Genomic DNA, 27531 nt, shown 5'->3' with positions numbered 1-27531 from the left:
TTCCTGAAAACTACAATTTTTCCTGAAAACAATATTGAAGAAAAAATTCGTCGGCAACAAAAATCAAAGGAGCTACAATTTTTTTAAATCCTCTGGAAACTCCGTTTTTGACAGTTTCCTATAACTCCGCGTCTGCTTAAACTCAGTATAGCCAGATTTTAAAAACCGATTATCATACCAACAACGATAAATTATCGTACTTTCATATAAAATAATCGTACCAAACACATTTAATGTAAAGTATGTTATGTTCGTATAATAAATTATGTTATAATTAACTTTTGGTTAGTTACTTGTATAAAATTGTCAAAAATCTTTCATGGTACGATAATAACTACCCATCGTGTATCTTGCCGGCGCATAAAATCAATGAAATTATCGTACCTCTGGCAACACTATCCATATTTGACAGTTTGATATTACTGTCGTTGAAGGTCTGCCAGATCGGTCATCACTCTCCACTGATATGCGGCCATTTTTAAACCGCCTAAACCACTCTTTTATTTGTGTATCGCCCATAGACACGTCACCATAAACTTTCCGTATCATAGTAATCGTCTTTGATGCTGAATGGCCAAGTTTTTGGCAAAATTTAATGCAAATGCACTGCTCAACACGTTCAGTCATATTGAAATGCGACGCACACACACGGCAGTACTGTACGGAACAGAGCGCTTTGACTCACTGAGTGACCGGATGGTATTCAATGCCTAATATGGAAAGGAGTAGGCTCGCCCCTTCCCTCCAATAACCGGTTCGAGCCGGTCGGTTACGCCGTGGCCGCCTACTGGTAGGCGGTTGGATACTTTTTGGAAAGACCTCGTATTAATAAGATTTATACAAGTTTCTATTAAGCCATGCTTTTTACAATTTAATGAATTTTTGATAAAACAATGGACACAACTGATTTTAGTATATCACCTGCCATTAAATAAATGTTGTGTATCATTATTGTTTTGTACTTTTTTTAATCTTATTGTACATGAGAAAACTGGCTGTAACATAAGAATGATGAAGTATTTTTTAAGACACAAACGTTTAATGATTTAATTTCAGACAAGAATTGACCGTATGTCTGGTGCTGACCCAACATTTTTTTTCTGAGGGAAAAGGACGGTTTGTCCCCACGCTTAGTCCTAAAAGGACCTTTGTGCCTCTCTTACTTTAATTGTTGTGTCCTCAAAGTCCGAGGCTTTTGCAGAAACCAATCAGATTTGAGGGCTCCTGTTCTCTGATATCCTTAGGGCTGAGGAGATATGCTCCCAGGTATCTTTTCCGAGTTTCTAAGATGGCAGGACAATGTAACCAAATGTGCTCTACTGATTCCTCCTCTTCTCCACAGAGTCTACATTCGTCAGTCTGGCTAAGGCCTACCTTCATAAGATGCTTCCTTAGGGGACCATGTCCTGTCAAAATTCCTAATATTAGTCTGATATCCTCCTTATTCTGATCTAAGAGAGCTGTCCACCCTTTAACGTAAGGAGACATAAACAATTTGGATAGTCTTAATCCTGAGGCTCTACTTCAAAATGAGCAAGTCAAAATATAAAGCAATGATGATTTTTTTTTTACATTCGTGGGATTGTGTACCTTCACTGGGTTCCTGAAGGTCAAACAATTAATCAACATTACTATTTTGAGGTACTTAATAAACTACGTGAAAGAGTAAGAAAAAAACGACAAATTGTGTCTTATCCTCTTTTCCCAATCTTTGACCAGAGCTTTAATGTTCAAGAAGGCTATCCCGCAACCTGGTTCTGACCCCACCATTGTGAATTCCACTCCCTTTTTGGTGAGGATGTCTGCTTTATCATTTCCATGAATGCCTTCATGACCCGGTACCCAACCTAGTGTTACTCTGTTATTCATTGCCAAGAATCAAGAATTTTTATTGTCTTTAAACACATTGTGCAATTTTCAGATTTACAATTTAACATTTTCTTAATATAAATACAAATCTCTGCCTATAGGACAGTTTCAAATACTTTGTAGTTAGTTACCTATAACGTGATAACAGGTAACAGTGTAGTTATAATAATTAAATAAATATACGAGGTATGGCTATTAAATAACGGGACTAATATTGTAAAAAAATGTATTTTCATTTTAAACATAATTACTTATTATCCCTCAATATACACCCCTTCTCTATCCCTGCAACGCTCCATGCGAATTTTCCATTGTTGGAAACAATGCTGAAAGTCATCTTCTGTCAACTCTTTCAGGATTCTTGCCGCTTTTTCTTGAACAGCTTCTACGGATTCAAATCTCGTACCTAACAATGCAGATTTCACCTTAGGGAAAAGATAAAAGTCGCATGGTGCTACGTCTGGCGAGTAAGGTGGATGTTCTAACACTGGGATGCTGTACATGGTCAGGAACCGCTTGACAGATAACGCGGAATGAGCTGGCGCATTGTCGTGGTGCAAAATCCATGATTTGTCCTTCCACATTTTGGGTCGTTTTTTTCTTACTCTTTCACGTAGTTTATTAAGTACCTCAAAATAGTAATGTTGATTAATTGTTTGACCTTCAGGAACCCAGTGAAGGTACACAATCCCACAAATGTTGAAAAAAACAATCATCATTGCTTTAAATTTTGACTTGCTCATTCTTGCTTTTTTGGCTCTCGGTGAAGTTGAGGTCTTCCAATGCATGGATTGGCGCTTCGTTTCCGGATCATAAGTAAAAAACCACGATTCATCACATGTTATTACTCTTTCCAATAAATTTGGGTCATTTTCAATGGCATTCAAAGTGTCAGTACAAACATTTTTACGAGCTGCTTGTTGATCAATCTTAAGAATTTTTGGTACCATTTTTGCACACACTTTTCGCATGTTCAAATTGTCATGTAAAATTTGCCGTACACATTCTTTATCAATGCCTACAGATTCAGCAACTGCACGAATGCTTAATCGTCGGTCAGACCGAATCAAATTAGCAACTTTTTCGACATTGTCTTCCGTTTTTGATGTTGAAGGACGACCTGGCCGCGAATCATCTTCCACGTCTTGTCGACCATCTTGAAAACGCTTAAACCATTCAAAAACACGAGTCCGTGATAAACATTCACTGCGGTTTTTCCAAGTTTAACGTGAAATTTAATAACAATTCGTTGCTCTATTATTACGCTAACCATTTTTCCGGCAAAACAAAATAACAACACTTACATAAATGAAGGTTATGACACAACGATGTTGTTTACAGAAACGAGACTAACTGCATTCTGAAGAGGAAGTCTTAAACTACACAGCTGTTGGTCATTGTTGGTTGGCGCATGCGCACTTGTTCCACTGCAGCGTCAGTCCCGTTATTTAATAGCCATACCTTGTATAAATAATCTATACTAAAACTATGATAACAATAACACATACATACACTGATTACACAAACAGAAATAAATAGAATTAAAAACAATATATTCATGTTGTTAAAAATGTATAGTGCTAGTATCACAGGCTAAAAAACTATCAACAGAATAAAATACATTCTCTTTTAACCAGCTTTCCACTACTATTTTAAATCTTTTTATAGGTACAGACCAAGCTGTTTCTGGTAATTTGTTAAATAGCTTAATTTTCATGTATATGTGGCTGCGTTTACTTTTTTCAAGTTTGACAGAAGGTAAATCTAGAATATGGTTTTTTCTGGTAAAATAACTATTAATTTCTTTTCTAGTTAAAAAATTACATAATGATTCTTTAACATTAACTAAACAACAATAAACATACAATTTGAAATTGTCACTATTTTTAGTTCCTTAAAAATTGGTACACATGTTTCTCTTTAAGGTACATTCTTAATAGCTCTCAATGCCTTTTCTGCCATTTAAAAGCTTTTTTTACACCACTACTATTGCCCCACAGTGTTATACCATATCTTAAATGTGAGTGAAAAAAGCATAATAAGTTAAAACTAGCACGACTAAGGTAATACATTTTCTTAATTTATGTAATACATAGACAACTCTTGACAATTTCTCACATAATTGTTCAATATCATGGTCCCAATCCAGTCTACTATCCAGATGTATTCCTAATAACTTAACAGGTTTAACATCTTTATAAATTGTATAGTTTAAAGAAAATATTATTTTTTCCGTTTTTTTTTATCGTTAACAAGTAATAAGTTGGCTTCAAACCATTCCAGAGCCTTTCTCAAAGCCAGGTCCTCCTCTCTTATCAGTTCATCTAAGCTTCTACTATAATTCAGGAGAGTTGTATCATCTGCATATAACACTGATGTACAAGGAACATTGGCAGGAAAATCATTTACAGCAATCAAAAATAAAAAAAGGCCCCAGAACATAACCTTGTGGTACTCCAACTTCAATAACTCTAAAATCAGACTTATCTTTGTCATGAACAACCATTTGTTTTCTATTAGTTAAATAGGATTTAAATAATTGTAGTTCATTGTCCCTAATACCATAGGTAAACAGTTTTTTAATGAGCAAATCATGACATATACAATCAAATGCTTTACTCAAGTCTATCAACACTGCAGAAGACATACATTGCTTTTCAAAATTCATCAAAATACTATCAACTATACTCTCTACAGCCTTGAAGGTGTTTCTGCCTGACATAAATCCAAACTGCTCATCACATAATATGTCATTTTGAGTAAAGAAAGCATTAAGCTGCTGTTTGATACACGATTCAAAAATCTTACTGAAAATAGAAACTAAGGATATAGGTCTGTAGCTGGATGGATTTAACTTATTACCTTTTTTATAAACTGGAGTTACTTTTGTTACCTTAAGAGCTTTTGGATATAACCCCTAATCTAACATCATATTAAATAATTATGTTAGTGGTTCAACAATTAAATCAATTATACTTTTAATAGCATAGTTAGAAAACCCATAGTAATCTTGGCTTTTAGAGGAACTAAGGCTAGCTACATATTTCATTACATCAGTTGTTTCAATTACATTCCACTTGAAAATTATATTATTACAACTAATATTGCGATCTCATAGTTATTTACCAGTTCTAAGGCATAATTATGTACCGTTGGACGATAAGGGTGGTGACTTCTGAGGTCGTAGTAATAAATACTAGAAATGCAAAGTTTACTTATAAGTTCAGTTTAATTACGAAAACTTACAAGCACCACTTTTAGATGGTAAAGGAAAAGTATGTAATGCCACGTTGCTGCCAATTAGAACACAAGAACTAAAAACGAATATCTTCTAAGTGGGCCTAAAATATCCAATGTTCTCTGGAATTATGCCTACGATGTTCTACTTTATAAAACAATAAGATTTCACTTCCCTTCGCAATATGTAGACTCACAACCCGGTTGTCGGCGTCATGGCACGAGACATTGAAGCTGTAGTCTAAGAACGGTTATTTCTAGAAGAGGAGTAGAAGTTGGGAAAGTGGTAGCCATCTACTCAAACAACACGTGAGATACGTCAGCTACGTTAACTCGCCTAAAACAAATTCGCGAAGGTATTAGCCATTTAATGATACAAATTACTTATTATAACAACGTGTTCGCCATAATGGACGACGCCACAACTTTTATCTATCTCAATCAAGCAAATAAAAGATCTTCAAGAGTACGTTACTTTACTATTTACAACTTTACTTTACGTTATATTCATTTTTATATGTTTGGGCATCAAAGGGCTAATTTAATAATACGAAAAGATAAATTTTACTTACGGACAAAGCGCACGAGGTCTGATCGGTCATGTAGTTGGGCTGCTACAAAGGGTTAGAAGAAAATATTCATACGCGTGCCAATTAGGTAGTTACTCCGCCCAATAATTTAGTTCAGAATCAGAATCATTTTATTGTCGTCCAACAATTACAAAATTGTATTGACAAAGTCAAATATGATATTAAAAATATCACTAAGTAGGCCTACAGAGCCTAAAATAAATACAATCTATATCTATGTTAAAAGTTTAAAATTGTTAAAATTTTAAAATTGTAAGTCACTAAAATTAGCATAAAAAATCTCATCTACAGAATAAAATGTTTTTCTCTTGAGCCACTCTGCAACAACATTCTTAAACCTACCAACAGAAATTGATCTAGCACTTAATGGTAACTTATTGAATAGCCTAGCTCCGGTTATTGCATAGTTCTGTTGAGTTTTACTTAACCTAGCATATTGCACATCAATTGTATTTTTAATTCTAGTGTTGTGTTCATGGTTAAAGCTTCTAAGATTGAAAGAGTCGAGATTTTCCTTAACAAAAACTAAACTGTGTAATATATATATACATGGAAGCGTAAGTATACCCAGTTCTTCAAAAAATGGCCTACAGGACTCATTGTCGCTAATTCCTACTATGCAGCGTATGGCTTTCTTTTGCCACTTAAACACAGTCTTGGCTCCACTAGAGTTGCCCCACAGTAAAACCCCATACAGAAGGTGTACATTAAAGAAAGCGTAATATGCGCTAATGACAAGATTAAGACTTGTATACAATTTTAGTTTTTTTAGCAGAAATATTACTCTTGCCAATCTAATACATAAATGGTTTGTATGGATTCCCCAGCTAAGCTTTGAGTCTAAATTGATACCAAGTAGTTTTACAGACTTATTTACAGAATTACGTAAACTAAAGACAATTTCCTCGGTCTTGTTATTATTCACAGTTAATTTATTAGCAGAGAACCAGAGATAGGACCTTTCCCTCATATAGCCCATAACGACATCATTTAATTTTGAGTCTCTGTCTGATGATAACAGAGTAGTATCATCAGCATACAAGACAACCTTACCAGGGACAAATTTAGGGAGATCATTAATGAAGACAGTAAACAAGAAGGGGTGCAAGACTGAGCCCTGGGGAACCCCGCTTGCCACCCTCTTAAGTCCTGATCTCTGGTCACCTACTTTGACAAGCTGAAGTCTATTGCTCAAATAAGACATAATCAAAGACAAAGCATTGTTCTCCAGACCATAATATTTCAATTTTTGAATGAGTTCATCATGAGGTACAACGTCAAATGCCTTACTTAAATCCAATAACACAGCAGCTGTTTCTTCCTTATTTTCAAAGCTATTCAATACATAAGATACGATATTTTCTACAGCTTTAACAGTTGAAAGATTTTTCCTAAACCCATACTGAGATGAAGAAATCAAATTATTGTACTCAAAGTAATATTCCAATTGGTTTTTCACAATAGTCTCTATTAACTTTGATATAACGGGTACTAGGGCAATAGGCCGGTAATTGTTTAAATTCATTTTGTCACCCTTCTTATGTATAGGTACTGTTATTGTTATTTTAAGGCACTGTGGATATATTCCATCAGTAAGCACCCAGTTTATCAGCTGTGTTAAAGGATAGATTATAGCATCTAATATTTCCTTTAATACAAAGTTAGAAAGTCCATAGACATCTTCTGATCTGGAATTACTTAACCTATACACAGAACTATATACATCTCTACTATTTACAACTGTCCACTTAAAACTAGATAAGCCGGGGGGTTTAATACCTGACGATTTCAACATATTAACAGAACTTGCTACATCTAAAATATCACAGTTTTTTTTTTTTTTTTTTTTTTTTTTTTTTTTTTTTTTTTTTTTTTTTTTTTTTTTTTTTTAACACATTAACAACATTAATAAAAAAGCTATTAAAATCATCAGCTGTTATTGGGATTTTTTCTTTGGCTTTGTTAGGCACACGACCTGTTTCAGCGTTTATAACTTTCCATGCAGCTTTACATTTATTGTGTGACTCAAAAATAAACTTTTCATTTGCTCTTTTTTTAGCCAAAATAATTTCCTGCCTATACATTTTCTTAAGCCTACCATGAATTGCCATGCACTGAGGATCAGTCCTTCCTTTTTCATGACTTAAGTCTAGCAATAGCCTTATTTCCCTTAGCAGAGGAGTGTACCAGTTCAACTTTAAGCTTTTTGACTTATATCTAGGCCTACTATGGTTGACAAGACTTTTCTTTTTTAGAGGGCATGATTCATTTAAACAATCAGATAAAACTTGCAGAAAAGTTTGAAAAGCTAACTCAACATTAGTTACTGTTAAAAAAATGCTATCCCAGGTTACAGATCTTAACCTATGCTTAAGTCTATCTAGACAAGGTTTGCTCAAAAGCCTATGTGTATCAAATGTACAGTGAATATTTTGAAAAGGTTCAGAAGATGAGGTTAGGTGTTGCATATTATAATTTAAAAGTAGTGCACAATGGTCAGAAAGATGAGGTTGGATAATTTCACAGGTGAGCATTGAGGGGTGTAGGTTAGTGATAAAATTATCAAGACAGGAGGTAAGACGGGTGGGCTGGAAATTTAAACAGACAAAATCAAGAGATCGTAGAATATTAACAAAGTTTTGCACTTTAGGGTCGTCACTTTTTGGATCCATGTTTATATCGCCAGCAATTATCATCTTGAAATTTCTGTATTTATTTAAAAAGTCAATAAGATTAGCCAGCTTCTCCGTAAAGATGTCGACTGACGAATCGGGTGTACGATATACAGACACAGTCAGTAAGCTCAAAGTAGGAAAAACTATCACAGCCACTTCAAATTGCTTAATTTCACACAGGCAATGGATGTCAACAACTTCAAACGCATGTAAAAAAGTGTTTTTAACAAATATTGCCACTCCGCCAAATGAAGTAGGCCTACAATAACTAGCAGCTAGTAGAAAACCTGCTGGTTGATAGAGCAATATTTCATCGTCTACACACCAGTGTTCATTAATGCAAAGTATGTCACAATTGACATCCTCAAGGAAAACATCCAGCTCGTTAACTTTATTTTTAATTGACTGAGTGTTTATGTGCACAAAATTTACATCCAATTTCAAACCAGATATAGATTGAGAAGGGCTAGGATCACTCACCTTAACTGCAAACTTTGGTAGGCCTAAGTTACCAAACTCGCACCATGGTTTGATTCCAAAAAAGACTCACTAGGAACATTATGAGAATTATTCTTCTGATTATATCGAAAACGAGCCACATAAGTCCCAACTGGCCAGAAATCTGCATCGTACACTTTATCCCAGAGGGTAACGGGAACACTAACCTTAAAAGAACTATAACCAGGGTACCTGTTCTTAAGTTTCGTAACTTTATAGTTACCGTTTGCACCTTCATTAATATATCTTTTCACGGCCATACAGTCAACATCCTCATCAAACCTGGATACAAACAGAAACCTACTCTTCTCGACAACTTTGAGTTGGTCATTTCTTGTTGCACGTCCCGTAATAAAATCAGCGCGATTTCGGTTTTGCAGTTTATTGAAACCAATATTTACACCACGCTTTCTTTTGGCTTGAACTACTTTGAAATCCGTACGATCGGATTCAACTTTACTCATCTTCGTAATTGTCCCTGATTCTGATAGTGACCGTTTACCCCAAACAACAGTAGAATAGGAATTGGGGACTGGAACAGAACTGCCTTGCTTAGAGTTAGGAGACTGAGTATTGTCATGAAGCCTCACAGTTGTTTGCCCATTAACACGACCAATTGGATCTTCTGCAGGCTTAAAAACTTTTTCCTTCCTCTTTGGAATAGTTATTTCCCTCAAAAAGCTGTTTGACGGAACAGAATTTCGTCTGCTTATGCATGAAGAGATGTCAGAGTTAACCACTGGAGTCAAATCAAATTCATCATTAATAACCTCACTAATGTTAGTTTCACCATCAGTCCTATTTGAATTATTTACCAAATATAATGAGCTTGTGTTTTTAGGAGATGATTTTAAAGCACTAGAATAAGAGGTCCGACTACTATTACTAGTTAAGATATTGCTAATCACTTCTGAATGATCGGTCAAAATTGAGGTTAGTCTAGCGTTCTCGGCCAACAGATCGGTAACCTGTTTACGAAGATCCTTTTGATTCTGAGTTATATCAAAAATCTGGTCTGTTAGAATTCTAATATGCACCGAGCACTCACACGAGTTTATATCATCCCTGCAATCAGCCACTGCATCGAGCGGCTTACTCACTGATACACGTTTCGCCAACTGCCGCTGCGTACACTCACTGCATTGAAAGTTCGACTTTTCACCTTTGGAGAAAGAGTAATCCTTCTTAGATTTACCCGCACAATCAAAATGAAACCAATTTTTACAATTTCCAGTACACATAACTCCTCCAGAGCTATTAGTCACTTTTCTTGGACATCCTCCACAAACCGGGTTCTTACTAGCAGGCGCCATTTTTTCAGATGTTCCGGAACATTGAATAAAAATAATATTAAATTATACTGGCTGACTAGGTTGCGAAATTTACATTATATGAAAGTTAATTAACCTATTAACGGTACAATTATTAGACACGTCCTTATTTATTTTATTTAAATCCAATTCTTTATCAACATCAATAAAATGATCATTAAAAATCTAGACTCTATTAAAAAATCTTGATTTACTTTTGTTTTGTTTGTCTCAGCTTTAACAACATTACAAGCAGCCTTACATTTATTGACGGAATTTGTGATATAGTTATTATTTGCTATTTACTTAGCATTATGAGTTATTCTCCTCCTATATAATCTTTTAGCCTGTAAATAATCATTTCTCTATTCAATCTCATTTGTTGTATTTACATTGTTCTTAAATCTATCATAGAAAGTAATTACATATTCTTTAAGTCTTCTCAGCTCTGGAGTGAACCATTTTGTATTCAATCTATTAGAACTTCTTAATTTTAGTTCCTTAATTTTACAGCTTTCTTCGAAAGAATTTGTCAATATTAAATTAAAAAAGTCGTATGCATCTTCTATAGGTACATGGAAACTTACTAAGCTGCATCCAGTTTATTTGTGATATATTTCTCTCCAATTTAAAATTGCTCTAGTACATCTCTTATATTTTTAGTTACCTTGCAACTATCATCAATTACAAATTTTGTATGAAACCTAACAAATACTCCTGCATGATCGGATATGTGAGGCTCTATTACATGATAGTCCAGGTGATCTCTAGCAACGTTTGTAACTATGTTATCTAAACATGCATCGCCTCTTGTTGGCTCTTCAGTGAGCCAATATGTATTAAATGATCGTAACAGATTAAAAAATAATTGAGCATCTCCTGTATTTTCTCTTATATTTATGTTAAAATCTGCTGTAATTGCATAATGAAAGTTATTGTATTTATTATTTAAATAGAATAAAAAAGTTTCTTATTTATCCAAAAATACAGATGTATTGGAATTTGGTGTACGATATAATGTGGCAATAAATTATTAAATTGATTTTAGGCAGGACAATAGCTGTAATTTCAAAATCACTGTCAGAACAAAATTCATCTAAATTTATAGCATTGAATTCAATGCATTTCTTTATAAATATAACAGTACCACCACCTCTATTTTTCAATCTTTGCCTACAGTAAATACTTTCAATTACATAGTTCTGTGGTATATATAAAGAACATTCTTCCTCATAGAGCCAATGTTCATTTAGCGTCAAAATATCACATTTAATACTACTTAAAAATATATCTAATTTATTTCCAATGGACTGGATATTTAAATGAAATATACTAAGAGGCTTCGTTGATTTCTCTATTTCTGTCGGCCGGGGGTCTGGAGTGCGTAGTTTCCCGATGGAGAATCAGTGCCTGGAGGGGAAGGTTGCTCACCAGTCAGACTCTGAGGCTGTTGTGGCTCCTTCAGGGTGGTGACTGCCTCAGCTATGATTTTGGCAAGCCACCTCTTTGCTCTCTTGTTGTAGGCCTTGTCGGGTATGCAGATGTCTGTCAGCTTCACTGGCTTCCACCACAGTGACATTAGAGTACCTCTCACTAAGTTCTTAAAGACGTGAGTTAGTCTTTTTAACTTCTTTGTTCACACAAGACCACTCCATTAGACCATATATGTTTGGCAAATCCACCAAAATAATTTTGTTTTTAAGCTTGTCCAAAGTTGTAACTATATTGTCTATTACCTGTTGAGCTTCATTTTTTGCCATATAATTCATTCCACACATCACCCTGCTGAAGATGTTCACCCTCGATATTTTTACAGTTTAGGACCTCCCTTGCACGCCCTCCTGGCCTAACAAAACCTATAGCTTTGCGAGTGTATTGAGTTGCATTTAAATACCAAGCCAAGTCTCGCCCATGACTGTCTGCACAGATAAGTATTTAACCCAAATTTTCGAAACTGTCTGAGTCATCTTCACTTAGGGTCTCACTTAATTCCTCAGATTCATCAACTGTGAGTACTTCAAATGCGTTAGGTGATACAGTTTGACTTGCATTTTCTTGCTGATCCTTACGTTTTAAGCTGCAGGCCTTTTTCCCTTTCACAACCAGGGAAAAGATCTCATCGTTATTCTTATATTTTTCAAAGCCCCGATTTTTGTTTCCTATTACTGTACTATTACAGTATGGTGTAGAATGTATAGTAGGAAATGTGTGATTCAAGTAAACTCGATCCGGTTTGGAAGTGTTCAGTTGAGAGGACTTATTGTTCATTGCATTGTTATGTTGTTATAAGATCTTTAATAGGAAAGGCTGTTATTTGTTTTGAAATTAGAATACATGTTCTGGGGGTTTCAATTGATCGCTCATATATGAGATTACCTACTTGAGTCATCGGTCCTCTGATGCAACCTCTATTGATCCAAGGTTCCTGGATTAGGGTGATATCCAGGCCTGTTGAGATAAACCTCCTTCCCAAGATGTTGGTTGCGCCCTTAGCATGGTGAAGGTTTACCTGTATTAGGCGCATACTTACACCTTTTTTCCACCTCCCCTTGGTGATCCATCCCCGTCCCTCCTTTTGGATTGTTTGGAGACGTCCCCTTTTCTTCCTCGGGCCAAGACGGATGGTCCTTTTAGAGAGGGTCCCCTCTTCAAGAAGAGGAAACAAGTTGGTTTTACGCTTTCAACTGGCTTGTGGAGTAGACCTTTCAAGTAAGGTATGTACAGATTGCTCTGACACCTTCATGGTCTCCTCAACTTCCAGGAGGAAGTCTCTTCAGCGGTACTTTTTTCCGTGGTGACTGTCTCAGATGTCTCTAAAGTCTCCTCTACCTTTTTAGGTTTTTCCGTGTTTCCTTGGTGTTTCTTTTTCAGTCTGAACTGAATTTTTCCAAACTTGTAGCCGATCCATGGACCCTCCTTCTCAAGTTTGTTTGATTGGCGCAATCGACTGCCAGGGTAAGTAGTACTGACTTTCCCTCTTCGCTTCTACGCAGAACATTCCATTCTCTGACAGAGAGCTCTTTGTTTTGTACTTTCAAGAACTTCATAATCTTGTCGGTGGTTTCATGTGTACTGTTAGGAAGATAGACAGTCGCAATTCTTACACATGGAATTTCTTCCTCTGGTACAATCCTCAGACTGGCCCCTTCCCAAGGCTTTAGGGAATCTTGCTTTCCCTTAAGCCATTCAGCGGTATTGGTGTTTTCACAGGTGAAGATTAGAACTCCTTGTCTCCTGTTAATACCGTGCAATCTTGGAGAGTAGAGACCCTCCTGTTCCTCCACAATAGCTTCCAGGATGAAGCTCTGGATCTCCTCCATCTGTTCTGTCGTGAGTAGGGTCTCAGGAATATTGGAGTGTAGAACCCCCCACCCTTATACCTTCTACTGCTTGTTTATATGAAGGTTTCTGGGGTTGTACAGATTGCTTCTTATGTTCCCCCTGTCTTCTTTCATTTTTTGTTTTCTTTCCCCGATAAACTTCCAGTGTGGATCCATCAGAGTGAGGTCTTTTTGATTTTTTTCCCTCCTTATAATCCAATTATACTCCAATTATTGTGAATATATTAATAAGATTTATATAAGTTTCTATTAAGCCATCCTTTTTACAATTTAATGAATTTTTGATAAAACAATGGACACAACTGGTTTTAGTATATCATCTGACATTAAATGAATGTTGTGTATCATTATTGTTTTGTACTTTTTTTAATCTTATTGTACATGAGATAACTGGCAGGTTAGCATTTAACATGTATAACTCAAAAAATAAGAAAGTGCACTATAACACTTGTAACATTTTAATTTTGTTCTGTAAGAATGATGAAGTATTTTTTAAGACACAAACGTTTAATGATTTAATTTCAGACAAGAATTGACCGTATGTCTGGTGCTGACCCAACATTACTAGAAGAAAAAATCAGACAGTATTACAATACTGGACTGGAGAATGAGGAGGAATCGACCCCCAATGCTCAGGGACATGTAAGTATTTGGAATATAGTGGTTAAATTAATTAAGCATATGATTGTGCTGGCATAAAACAATTATACAAAACAGTTCATTACATTTAACAGTCAATTAATAATATTTGTTTGCTGTAATGCAACTTAGAGGCCAAGATGGGATTTCTCACAACTGTTTTAGAGACCAGTGGAGTGTAGCCCGGAGAGATTGTGAAATAAGAATAAGCCTATATGTTAAGCAGGATTCACCATTTCAGAACAATCATTCCAGTAGCTTTTGAGTAACATTTAATGAGTAACAGGTTTCCACCTAAAAATAAATTATCGTCTAATTCTGATTCCTCTTGTAGCCTTCCACTTTTCATTGTCACTCTTGGTATCAAACACAAAATAAAACCGTAAAACTGAAAATAACTGTAAAGCAAAAGAATTCATCTGTAAAACATTCAATGCTAATTGTCAACGGATTAACATTTTGCTCACTGCCGAGTAGGACTGAATAACACGGAGCCACTGCGCAGATCGAAGATCCGCTTCCGCTGCTCTACCCCCTCACTCACGACATTCCGAATGACAGTTACTCTCGTTAAAATTGGTTTTAAGAGCAAAACAACTTTCCAAGCAAGCGCAATGCTCACCCTTCCTTCGACCATCCACGCTATAACATTTATTTGCGTCTAACAGTTGGTTTTAAGTGTGTCAAGCTGTCATGTTGGTCATAAAACTATCTCAAAGTTAGCTAGTATTTATTTTGTTCTACCTGCAAAAAACCTCATAAGATTTTTTGGACATTTTATAAATTGATAAAAACATATTTATTTAGTACTATGTATAATGTAATAAAAGTTTAAATATGAGTTTATATTTATAAATATAAATTATTTTGCTACTCAGTCTTAACTACTAAAAGTTGTTCTCCTTTTTGTAAAATCAAAGATGTTAGTTACATTTCTTAGTCAGTGTTGTAAATTTGTTATCAAATGGAGGTAATGAAATCCAAAATGGATCTATAATAGAAAAATAATTACAAAAAATTAAGATATAGTGTGTTAGTTGTTTTGTTATGTTTTACAATCTTTGTGTTTTAATTTATTCAAGATTAAAATATATGCATAATTTTGTTAGTCTAGTTAAGTATTGTCTAGTTAGGTATTGTCTCTGTTTACCAGATGGACTTGACACCGTTCATCATGTCCAAGCAGTGTGAAGCCCTGAATGAGTCCAACACTCACCCCTTGAGTAACTGTCTGCAAGGAGATGACAACTTTCTGGAGTCTTCCTGTGATAACCAAGTGTGTAACATTTCAGATTAACTTTTTAACTTTATGTACAGTTTCATTAAACCAGCAGAAACTATATGCTGGATACTTTACACATTCTTAATCCTCTCAAGTAGCAAAGTCGGAAATACCCAACCTGAAACGTAACTTACCAGTGGCAAGGACGGATGTCTCTGACCTAATGACATTGTATTTACAAATGCAATTTTATGTACTAAACGATGCATACATCTTTAAGTATGTATCCCAATATTTTGGTAATTATCTAAATTACAGTGTTGGTACTGTTCACAATTTATTTACTGTGCTATATAAAAACACGTAAATTGTGAGAAGTTATAGTCATGGCAGTAACCAAGCAGTTTCACTAAAAATAACCCTAGTTCACCACAGTTATTTTGGAAGTACCTATCATTCATTAACAAAGCAATTGGTTTTTTATTTAATAACGTTCCTGTAGCAGTTAAGGACTGATTATACCGGTGTACATTCATTTAAATATAAATTAAAGAACTTTTCATTAGGAACATTTTTTACTCACTGAGTGAGTTTTTTTTAACACGGTGGAGTCTGTTAGCACCGAATCTGCAAGGGCCAAACAGTGAAATTGTCTGCCAAGATAAAAAAATACGTGTTTCTATAGCACCAAATCATTTGATGCTCATGGACAAGCCTTTACTTTTGTAAGTGTAGTCTGCACTGTCTTTTTATTTGATTTGAACCACCATACCAATGAGGCGTAAGATATTGTTGGTTTTATTCTCACATATGACCAATAGACCATTTGTGGTTAAAGGCCCCATGTTTTGCCCAGAGCCTACTACAGATGATTGTTGCCATCAAGGCTTTCTTTGATATCCTCACTATGTGTGTTATTTATGTGGTAGCTATGTGTTTACCAGGAAAACCGTGAATTTAAAAAGAAGTTTTGAGTGGCCACCCTGCAATCAATGGCTTTGAGGAAGGGTGAAATCAATATTACAATATTAATTCTACATGCAAAATTACTCTGTAAAGTTGTCTAAAAGAGGAGATTCAAAATCACTATGTGTTTAAAACTGTAGTTAGTACAGGTGTATTCAATATGAATTAGTCAGACTCAGAAATGAGTTCAAGTGATATGTTATGAAAGGATGGGCAATGTTAGTATATTTTTTGTCTTCCAGAAAGTTATTTAAAGGGCTGTATTGTAAAATTTAAGAAATCCAACCAAAAACTGTTTGTACCATTGTATCTTAGTCAAAGTCAAAGTCGAAAAAACTCTATTTGTTTTAGTTACAATGATGTAACATTTGAATAGTGTCAGTTTAAACTAGCTAAACACGCTAAAATGAGCCTATAATAAAACTAAAAAAAACTACCTGATTTGCAAATCAAAATATTCATCTAATGAATATATAAAGCCTTGTCCATCAAGTATGCTTTAAGCTTTATTTTAAATATTTTATATTCTGTTTCTTGTTTCATAGCAAGTGGAGTGGGTTTAAGAAATTTGGATCCAATGTATGTTGGTTTTTTTGTGAAAAATTTTAGCCTATGTTGAGGTATTAAAATATCATTTTTATTACGTGTATTCTACAAATGAATTACGTTGCTCATACCAGTATTTAAGTTTTTAATTTTAGAACACATATTTGTATCCATTATACATTATGTATATTGACCGTAGACTGTAAAAATTTTAAATTCCTTAAAATATTCTTTACAGAATCATTTATTTTTAGTCCTATATAATTCTCAGAGATTTTTTCTGTATCCGGAGGATTTCATCAAGATTTGATTTTTTCATAGCACCATACAAACAGAGGCCATATGCAATATAAGAGTGTATACAGTATAAGAGAAATAGATTGTCCTCAGTGTATCAGTGCTACAGACTTAAATAACTTCAAGATTTGATTTTTTCATAGCACCATACAAACAGAGGCCATATGCAATATAAGAGTGTATACAGTATAAGAGAAATAGATTGTCCTCAGTGTATCAGTGCTACAGACTTAAATAACTTCAAGATTTGATTTTTTCATAGCACCATACAAACAGAGGCCATATGCAATATAAGAGTGTATACAGTATAAGAGAAATAGATTGTCCTCAGTGTATCAGTGCTACAGACTTAAATAACTTCAAGATTTGATTTTTTCATAGCACCATACAAACAGAGGCCATATGCAATATAAGAGTGTATACAGTATAAGAGAAATAGATTGTCCTCAGTGTATTAGTGCTACAGACTTAAATAACTAATAATTGGAAGTGAACTCTTAGAGAACAATTGTGTTAATAAATAATTCCCATAAATTAATTGCTGAAGAGATATTCAAACACGGTTTTTACTGATTAGAAGTAGCTTTTTTCTTGTTAGAATTCTTTAACTTATAAATAACTAGGGATGGACTTAAATGTAAAAATCTGTTCACCACTTTCTCTATAAAATGGGATTGAGATGCTAAGTTAGTTTTTGTAACTTTTAGCAAGAAGAATGTATCTGAAAAGTATTGGAAATTGTATTTTGCATGTTTATTTTTAACAAAATTGACATTTGCACTTGTAATATTTATATAAGTTCAAATGGATTGTAAAGAATGCAAAAGACCAAGAAGTGTTAAAAATTCACAGTCTCAATATTTGCAATTTTACATGTAAATTAATAACAGTTATTTTATTTTGATGTTTTAATGTGTTTTCCAGCTGATTATCTCTATTGCCTTCTCCCAAGCTGTGAAGATCCACTCGATTAGATTTAAAGCTCCAGCAAGTAATGGTCCTAAAACTGTGAAGCTTTTCATAAATCAACCCAACACACTTGACTTTGATGAAGCTACCAACAACGTCCCGACCCAGATACTCGAGTTAGTATTGAAATAGTATTATGATATTGGTATTCAGGTATAGATTATTTATAATTACACAACAATGCATTACCATTGTCTTTTTTTGGATTTTTATCTTGTGGATGTACAAGGTACACTTGTTTCACACACTCATTTGATTTTTAACACTTTTTGACAACCAGTTTTAAAATTTACTGCCCTATTAAAAATAGGGACCAAATTTACAGGTTGAGAATTAAAGTGTTTACAATAAGAAAACGTGAATGTTGAGTTTAGCTCAGTTTCACCCTCTGCTTGGTGCAGTAACTGAAATTTAATAGTGTCACAGACTTGACTCCTGGAATCTGGAGTTCACGTCTATTTTAAGAGATTTAAGAAAAGTCTGTAACGAAGAAGCTTAAAATGAACCATTTGCATCGTTTTGACCATAAAATCAAGTGTAATCTTGATGAAGAGGTGCTCTTATTTTTTTATCAAGTGCTTAAATTGGAAATGGAGCTGAACTCGACATTCGCATTGAACTTCTTACCATAGTTACTAATTGGAAAATGTTACGATAATTTATATATATACACACACATACTCACTGTAAAAACATGTATACTAGGACAGTAAATCTGTAAAGATCTATTTTTTTGCTATGAAAAGTATACAATGAATTCAAAAATAAATATAATACTGTCCTGAGGAATAACCCTGGTATGTATGTAGTGGCATAGTAAGCAATGTTTAGATAGAAACAAACAATGTATTACTTTGTACATCTATATTAAATACGTCTAAAATTAAGAATTTTTCTAAGAAATAATATGAAAGATATCCGAGACTTAATATTACAGACCATTACTTACGTATATTACAGACAAAGGTGCATTACTGCAATCAGTAAATATAACGAAAGTGGTGTCGTTTTTAGAAAGTAGATGGACAAACTCCTCAAGATCGAGCAATTTTATTAATTCATATACTATTAAATTTATTTAATTTTGTATCAAAGAACAATTTTGCAGGTTTTTTGTTAGAAATAATCTATTTCTCTTGACCAATTTACAAATTAAATCATAACAATCATCGCAAATTTCAGAGGATTTATTTAAATTTGTTTGGATTTCTATGACAACCGCGCATTGCGGAACTAGTTCTGACATTTTCTACTTTCTTGGTTCTCAGAACTACTGCAGACAACTACCATGTTTCATTGTTGCATAACATCTGTCCAGGAGTATTTTATGTTTTTGTATTTCTAGTGATTATTGGAAATATCCAAAGCACAAATAGACAATTGGTTGCATTTGCGTAATGATGACGGACACGGATATTGAAATTGACGTAATAAACAATGTATAAAAAATAACAATTCTTAAAAAGACTAAAAAGAACTAAAAAGTATATATCTAAATATTACAAACCTGTCTGTGGAAAAAAAAATAGTAAAAACAAACTCAGCAAAACAACATAATTTTAGGTACCATAAAAACCGTCAAGGGGTTAAGGATATTTTTTAATATCAAAATTTATCAACACAATTCATTAAAGATCAGTACTACGTGTAGGTAGATTTCTTTTCAAACAGGGTCAGATGGTGTCTAGGTAAGTTTGTCAAGTTTGTAGCTAATGAATTCTGTCAGTTGAACTATAGCCGTAGTGGTGAATTTTTCTTGAAAGAAGCCATGCTGCTAGTTGTCAAGATGTTGTGGGTAGTCAGTTGTGTTATCAGTTGGTTCAACACAATTTTTTCAACTATTTTGGATATTGTTGAGAAAATCGATTGGTCTATAGTTTCCACTTGTGTTACGCTGCCTTCCTTATGTTTTCAGAATACTATTGCAAGTTTTAATTTCATTGTCCATATGATGAAGTTTTGAGGTGTTTTGGTTAGTCTTTGATCCAGGAATAATGCCTGAAGAGGATGGTAGAGAGTTTAGGAACACCCTGTGTATCTGATATATACAGGGTGATTCATGAAGTTCTCCCCCCACTTCTACAGCACATTTTACTAGTAAAAATAATGAAAAAATGTTATATAAACATAGGTCCGAAAACGCTTCGTTAGCGAGTTACAGCTAGCGAAAGATTTCGCCTGAATTCCTGGGTAAAGAGTAAAATAAAGCCATACTGAACTTTTGGAAAGGTTAATTAAGTAAGAAATATCGTGGATTCTTATGTATTTTTACCTGATAAAGCTAATAAAATAGGTTTCAGAACTGTACCTGTAGTAGTTTTTGAGGGATTCAGGGTTAAATGCAAAAAATTGGGGCACGAAACAATGTTTTTTTAAGTTTGATGTACAATAACTTTGTTAAATTGGTAATAAATACATAAAATCAACAAACATTAATTGTAGAGAATTTAATTCTGAGAAAATTGATATAATCAAAGTCTAAAATAAAACAGAAATAAGTACCAAAAAATCGATTTTATTCAGTATAATACATTACTAGTTTTATGAAAAATTACTGAATAAAATCGATTTTTTGGTACTTATTTCTGTTTTATTTTAGACTTTGATTATATCAATTTTCTCAGAATTAAATTCTCTACAATTAATGTTTGTTGATTTTATGTATTTATTACCAATTTAACAAAGTTATTGTACATCAAACTTAAAAAAACATTGTTTCGTGCCCCAATTTTTTGCATTTAACCCTGAATCCCTCAAAAACTACTACAGGTACAGTTCTGAAACCTATTTTATTAGCTTTATCAGGTAAAAATACATAAGAATCCACGATATTTCTTACTTAATTAACCTTTCCAAAAGTTCAGTATGGCTTTATTTTACTCTTTACCCAGGAATTCAGGCGAAATCTTTCGCTAGCTGTAACTCGCTAACGAAGCGTTTTCGGACCTATGTTTATATAACATTTTTTCATTATTTTTACTAGTACAATGTGCTGTAGAAGTGGGGGGAGAACTTCATGAATCACCCTGTATATATATATATATATATATATATATATATATATATATATATACAGGGTGTATATTATGTCTGGAAACACCCAAATATATCCTTTAATAATTTAAATATAAATTTGAAACCTCTTACAATCGTGATAGAGATTGGGCATCTACTTTTTGGAACAATGTTTTGTTATGTCACACCAACGGGGGACGTCCTGCCGAGGGTATCGTGAATATTCTTAATGGAAGCCTATACCTTGTGATACATAATTTTAAAGGTAATAGCTTACTGAATTGAATGCCACAAACCGCATCTCAAGGGAATTATTCTATCAGAAAATAGAGCATTTTTAGTATTGAAAATTTACTGATGTTCAACAATGTAATTTTAACATGGTTCTTGCCACAAAATGTGTTACACTAATTTTTTAGCATTTTTTTTAAATGTTCAATTAAATAAAACAAAAATTTCATTTTAAGCTGGTTCTATTAGCACAAATTTGCCAGTTTTTATTACAGTACAATTATGGAAATACTTATGTTATTGATTTCTTATTACAAATAAAAAATAATGTATGCTGTTAGAAAAGTCTTACAACAAACGTTTTACCTGCATTTGGTGTCAAAGCAATTGTTCGAACTGTGTTCCTTCTACGGTTTGACAATGAGCCAATCTTGTGTAAAATGATTCGACAGAGTTGCCTAACATTTCTTCAGTTATCAAAGCAATCTCCTCTATAATCCTGTTTCTTAGGTCTTCCAAATTATGAGGCTTTCTTCTATAAACATTGGATTTTAAATGACCCCATAGGAAATAATCGATTGGTGACAAATCCGGAGATCTTGGAGGCCATTCGATTTCTCCTCTTCGGCCAATCCATTTATGAGGAAACCTTAAATCCAAATACTCTCTTACCTGTCTCCCATAATGGGGTGGAGCACCATCCTGCTGAAACCATACATTATCAAAGTATTCTCCTGATGCAATTTGAATAGCTGGGATTATTTCATTTTGGAGCATATTGTAGTAAAGTTCGGCATTTAAATTTCCATTGATGAAAAAGGGTCCAACAATTTTGTTACCTAAAATTCCACACCATACGTTCAGTTTTTGTGGTTGCTGTGAATGGGACTCAGTAATCCAATGTGGGTTTTCACTAGCCCAGTAACGGCAGTTGTGCCTGTTAACATTGCCATTTAGGAAAAAAGTTGCCTCATCAGAAAATAGTATGTTGGTCAGAAAATCTCTATTGTCATCACATTTGCGCATCACAAGTTCACAAAACTCAACTCTTCTGTCGTAATCATCCTCACTTAACTGTTGGACTAAATGAACTTTAAATGGTTTGTATTTATTAATTTTCAAAATCTTACTCACAGACATAGGGTGCATATCATGTTGCTGTGCAGCTTTTCTGAGCGATGTATGTGGGTCTTCAATAAATGTTTGCAAAACATCTAGTGCATGTTCTTCATCTGTTGCAGATTGTATCCTACCCGACTTTGGCCGATTACGTACACTCCCTGTCATTTCAAAACGCTCAATAGTTTTTGATATTGTTGAAACACTTATGGGATTCCTTTCTGGGAAAGTGTCATTAAACAAATTACAAACTTCCCGATAAGATCTTTGACGATCGCCATATCCTCGCATCATCAACAGAGTAATTCGTTCTCTTTCAGACAATTCCATTAAAATGCCAAATAAAAACTGAACTACTGTAATTAGATAACTTGTTGACAGCAATGCTTCAGAGACACTGATTAACTCGACAGGAATGATATGACCTTTGTCCATTTGTAATTCCCAAGCTTAGACCTGTCTAGTGAAAGCTCCATGCTCAACAAACTGAAACCTGTAGACCATATGATTAATAACACAATAATGTTTCTCATAGGCTAGTGACCTTTGTCTCTTTAAACCTTCCTGCTGACTGGAAAACACCAAGTACAGATTCATAAGTAATCAGAGAAAGTGACTCATAAGTTTTATTCATTGTAATAAAAACTGGTAAATTTGTACTAATGAAACCAGCTTAAAAATAAATTGTTTATTTTATTTTAATTGAACATTTAAAAAATGCTAAAAAATTAGTGTAACACATTTTGTGGCAAGAACCATGTTAAAATTACATTGTTGAACATCAGTAAATTTTCAATACTAAAAATGCTCTATTTTCTGATAGAATAATTCCTTTGAGATGCGGTTTGTGGCATTCAATTCAGTAAGCTATTACCTTTAAAATTATGTATCACAAGGTATAGGCTTCCATTAAGAATATTCACGATACCCTCGGCAGGACGTCCCCCGTTGGTGTGACATAACAAAACATTGTTCCAAAAAGTAGATGCCCAATCTCTATCACGATTGTAAGAGGTTTCAAATTTATATTTAAATTATTAAAGGATATATTTGGGTGTTTCCAGACATAATATACACCCTGTATATATATATATATATATATATATATATACACACATGCATATATATAGAGGCCTATTATAAATAAATAAATATATATTTTTATTTTTATTTGTGTATATATATATAAAATACAGGATGGTGCAAAGGTCACTCGACAGTTGGTTAAAACTAGACTATATAAATAAAATATATTTATTTGAAATTATATTTTATTACAAACAATACTTACAATTATTTTTTATATTCAAATTGTATTCCGTCTTCATTAATACATCTTGGAAGTCTTTCTGGAATACTGTTACATACTCTACGGCATAGTGTGGGATCATTGTCATAAAATGTGTCATTTATGTAGTCTTTCAGTTCGTCAATAGTATGAGGCTTTCAAGAATATACAGAGTCCTTGACTACTCCCCATAGGAAAATATCCATTGGTGTGATATCTGGTGAACGTGGGGGCATGTCAATATCTGCCCTTCGATTAATAACTTTTCTTTGGAAACGTTCGTTTAAATAATCGTGAACGGCAGTGGCGTAATGTGGTGTGGAGCACCATCGTGTTGAAAGTTTTTGACACTTGTCACAGATGAACTCACTAGTTCGATTGTTGTGTGTTTCATTGCATTGTATTGCCAACTTAAAAAGGCATAATTACCAACATTTAGTAATACCAACATCACAGATAAAAACTATTGTACTACGTCTTGCTGTTATTTTTTTCTTCTTTTAACCAACTGTCCAGTGACTTTTGCGCCACCCTGTATATATATACAGACCTATTATAAATATGAATTTGTTCAGTACTTTTTTTAGGTAGTTTGAATAGATTTTACAAATAGGATGAAATATGTGTTTTTGGAATGTAATAGCTCTTTAAAGAAATACTAGTGACTTATTGTTTTTTATTTTACCTTATAAAATTAAATATTTTCATAAATACGTATTAAAATGTTATGTTGTTCTTTACAGAGTGAATCCAAATGATTTGTCAGCCGGGAATGCAATCAACCTTCGGTTTGTCAAGTTTCAGAATGTTCAAAACATTCAAATATTTGTGCAAGACAATCAAGATGGTTCTGATGTGACAAGGATCGACCACCTTCAGCTCATCGGGTCTCCCATCGTGACCACCAATATGAGTGACTTCAAGCGAGTGGCCGGCAAGAAAGGCGAACTTCATTACTAAAAATGTTTTTTCTGAGACAAACTAATTTCAGGAGGTGTGCAGCAATTTTTTCACTACATTAAATCAAATGATATTTATTTTTAACAGTTTTGTCCGTATGCTTAGTTTACTGAATTCTTCATAACTGCCAATGTTTGGGTGTATTAAAACTATGAAATCGAACCAGAAAAACTCTCCTTAATGGGTTACTGCTGATTGGTGACTGTCATGTTGAACAACATGGCCATGCATTGATATTTTATTAATACTAGTGGCTTTCTCAGAGTCTGGAATAGAAAGACAGCACAGTTCAAGTTAAGACTAACACCAACGTTTGTATGAATATGCAAGAGTCAGAATAAGTATCTAATCTAATTTTATTAGTATGCACAGTTTTGGTGTAACCATTACTTGTGTTATGTATCACTCTACTCTTCCCAGATGCTACTGGTCATTGTTCAATTGAAAGTCATTATCAGTGAGCCCATTGAGAGGTAGCCTGCTGGTCTGTGTTTAAACTTTTCTGTTATTGTGTTGACCTGTAATACAATAGCACATTCGTGATATGTTTTTGGGATAATATTATATTTCATGGCAGAGGGGGATGGTGGAAAGTTATGAAATGTTCAGTTTGATTTACTACTTAAGTGATTAGTAACCTTGTTCCTTTTTTGTAAATTGTTTATCTATTTTTGTCAGACAGCCTCTCCGCCCCTCCAGTGTATTTCTGCCACTATCATTTCTTGTTTGTGAATGCTTCAGTTAATATTTTGGAAATTATTGACTTTCATAAAGCTGCTTAATTAAATTATCATTGGGATCTATTAAAACCTAAAAACAAATGTTATTGTTTCCTTCTCAGATTTTGTTTGTTTGAGAATTGTATATATTGTATTAAATCAAGAAACATTTATTTTATTTAGTACGTTTGAGTTTTAAATAATTTAATTACAAGTGAGGGTAGTTCAAAAGTGTGATGTACTGCTTGGCATTTTTTTCTGAGGCTAAACACCTGTTATAATATTTAATTAAATTTTTTAGATCAGATTACAAATGTAATGTCAGTTAATTAACCCTGAAGTTGGCAGTGATTCAGTTTTCAACAAGTAGACTGCCGGTCGCTGTAACGATAGTCATTAAAAATTGGACAAAACAGCTGTTATTTGTGATAGCTTGTAGTTGCCGCTCTCGCATACCAGCTTAGTTTACAATTACTATGTCCTTCATTTTATTCAGTAAAACATTTATTTCTGAACAAATCTGAACTCAATTGAATTGTAGAGATACTTTAAAACAGGAGTCTCCAACCTATGGCCCGCGGGCCACATCCGGCTACCATACTGAAAAAATATTTTAATTTTATATTATGTTTCCTTTTAAGCATTTGACCTCGTGGCACCTATTAACCTTCTGAACTTGAAACTGCAAAGTGAAAACTGACTATCTGCCCTAAATCATGTCTGGCCCGCCTTTCCTCAAAAAATTTACAATGTGGCCCTTCAGTAAAGAAAGTTGGAGACCCCTGCTTTAGAATAAGTGCTCTTAAACTGACCAAAGATAGCCTGCCACTACAGGGGTTTCAGCTGCCAGCTCCAGGGTAAAGAAAGACCCCATATGAAAAAACCAAAGATCTTTTTAATACAAAATATAAATTTGTTCTTTTAGTTAGTAGTGATAATTGCCTCCAAATATCTGCACACCGTTTTGATTTTATTTGTGATATAATTTGTTCCTTTGTTCTCACAATAAAATAAGACATGGGGGCTTTAAAAGTTTTAATTCTTGATGAAATGAACATTTCAACTAACCAAAAGCGTACATTTGATAAACTGCAATTTGACAAACATTCCCGTTTGATTTTTTAATATTTATATGTACAAATTTCTAAAAGTATCAAATTGTTTAGTAGCTGTTCAATATTATGTGTACTTTATTGCTGTTTATGAATAAATCAAATCAGGCTAAATGTTGTGTATTATTGTGTTGAAATAATCCTAAAATGAAATTGATTTTTAAAGTATTTTACTGTTTCAGCAATATGATTCATAATAAAAGAGTTGTCCAGAAAGTAACAGGTGTTTGGAATTAGTACAATAGTGGGTGGGGCTAGAACCGCCATCTTGGGCTAAAAAGATTTCTACATTCTGTATCTATCCTACTTTTCTCACTGTGACTAATTTCAATGTGACCTGCTATTGAAAACCCCACCACTTGTGAAGTACATTTAGAAAATTACAAGTTGATTGAAATCCATCACCAATTTTGTGACATTTATGGAAATGGGATATGAGTTAGAGCAGAGTGAGGCAGTGGTGTATTTATTTTAAAATGGTCTCACAAATGTTTCCATGGAGCATTGCAATGGTCGGTGTAATGTCGTTACTAAAAACTTGTTGACGAAAATCTGTGTACAAATACATAAAATTCATTAATTACTGTACTTTAGAACATTTCCCCACAAATTTTATGCCAGGTGGGTTCCAAAATTCCTTCCAAAAGATTATAAAAAAGACTTGCTGCATCGCTAAATTATTCCTGAAGATTGCAATAAAAATGGTTATTTTATTTCTCGATCCTATCGTAAATTGTAATGGAACATGGGTGAAGTATGTTAATTGTGAGACGGAAAGGCAGTCTATTTTTGTTGTAGTGGGAAAACGCATTCTTCCAAAAACCAAGAAAATATCTCCAAACTCTGTCATCCGGAAATATCATGGCATCAATAATGGTGTGTTTCGGGTAGATTTCTTTCAACGAGGATTGACAATCAATGCAAAAAG

General features: G+C 33.8%; 1 protein-coding gene across 1 annotated transcript in view; it reads left to right on the top strand.

The window, feature by feature from the left end:
• LOC124368655 (thioredoxin-like protein 1) overlaps window positions 1–26717 on the top strand; it is a 50302-nt gene extending 23585 nt beyond the window's left edge. The window contains exons 3-6 of the mRNA XM_046825903.1: window positions 14046–14162; window positions 15313–15435; window positions 18115–18275; window positions 24556–26717. Of these exons, the coding sequence (XP_046681859.1) occupies window positions 14046–14162; window positions 15313–15435; window positions 18115–18275; window positions 24556–24772 (618 nt within the window). The 3' untranslated portion in view covers window positions 24773–26717. The remainder of the gene's footprint in view (window positions 1–14045; window positions 14163–15312; window positions 15436–18114; window positions 18276–24555) is intronic.
• The last annotated feature ends 814 nt before the right edge of the window (window positions 26718–27531 follow it).

Source organism: Homalodisca vitripennis, chromosome X (assembly GCF_021130785.1).
Source record: "Homalodisca vitripennis isolate AUS2020 chromosome X, UT_GWSS_2.1, whole genome shotgun sequence".
Classification (NCBI taxonomy): Eukaryota; Metazoa; Arthropoda; class Insecta; order Hemiptera; family Cicadellidae; genus Homalodisca; species Homalodisca vitripennis.
Note: the sequence above shows the minus strand (reverse complement) of the source record. Positions and strands in the feature narration are given on the sequence as shown.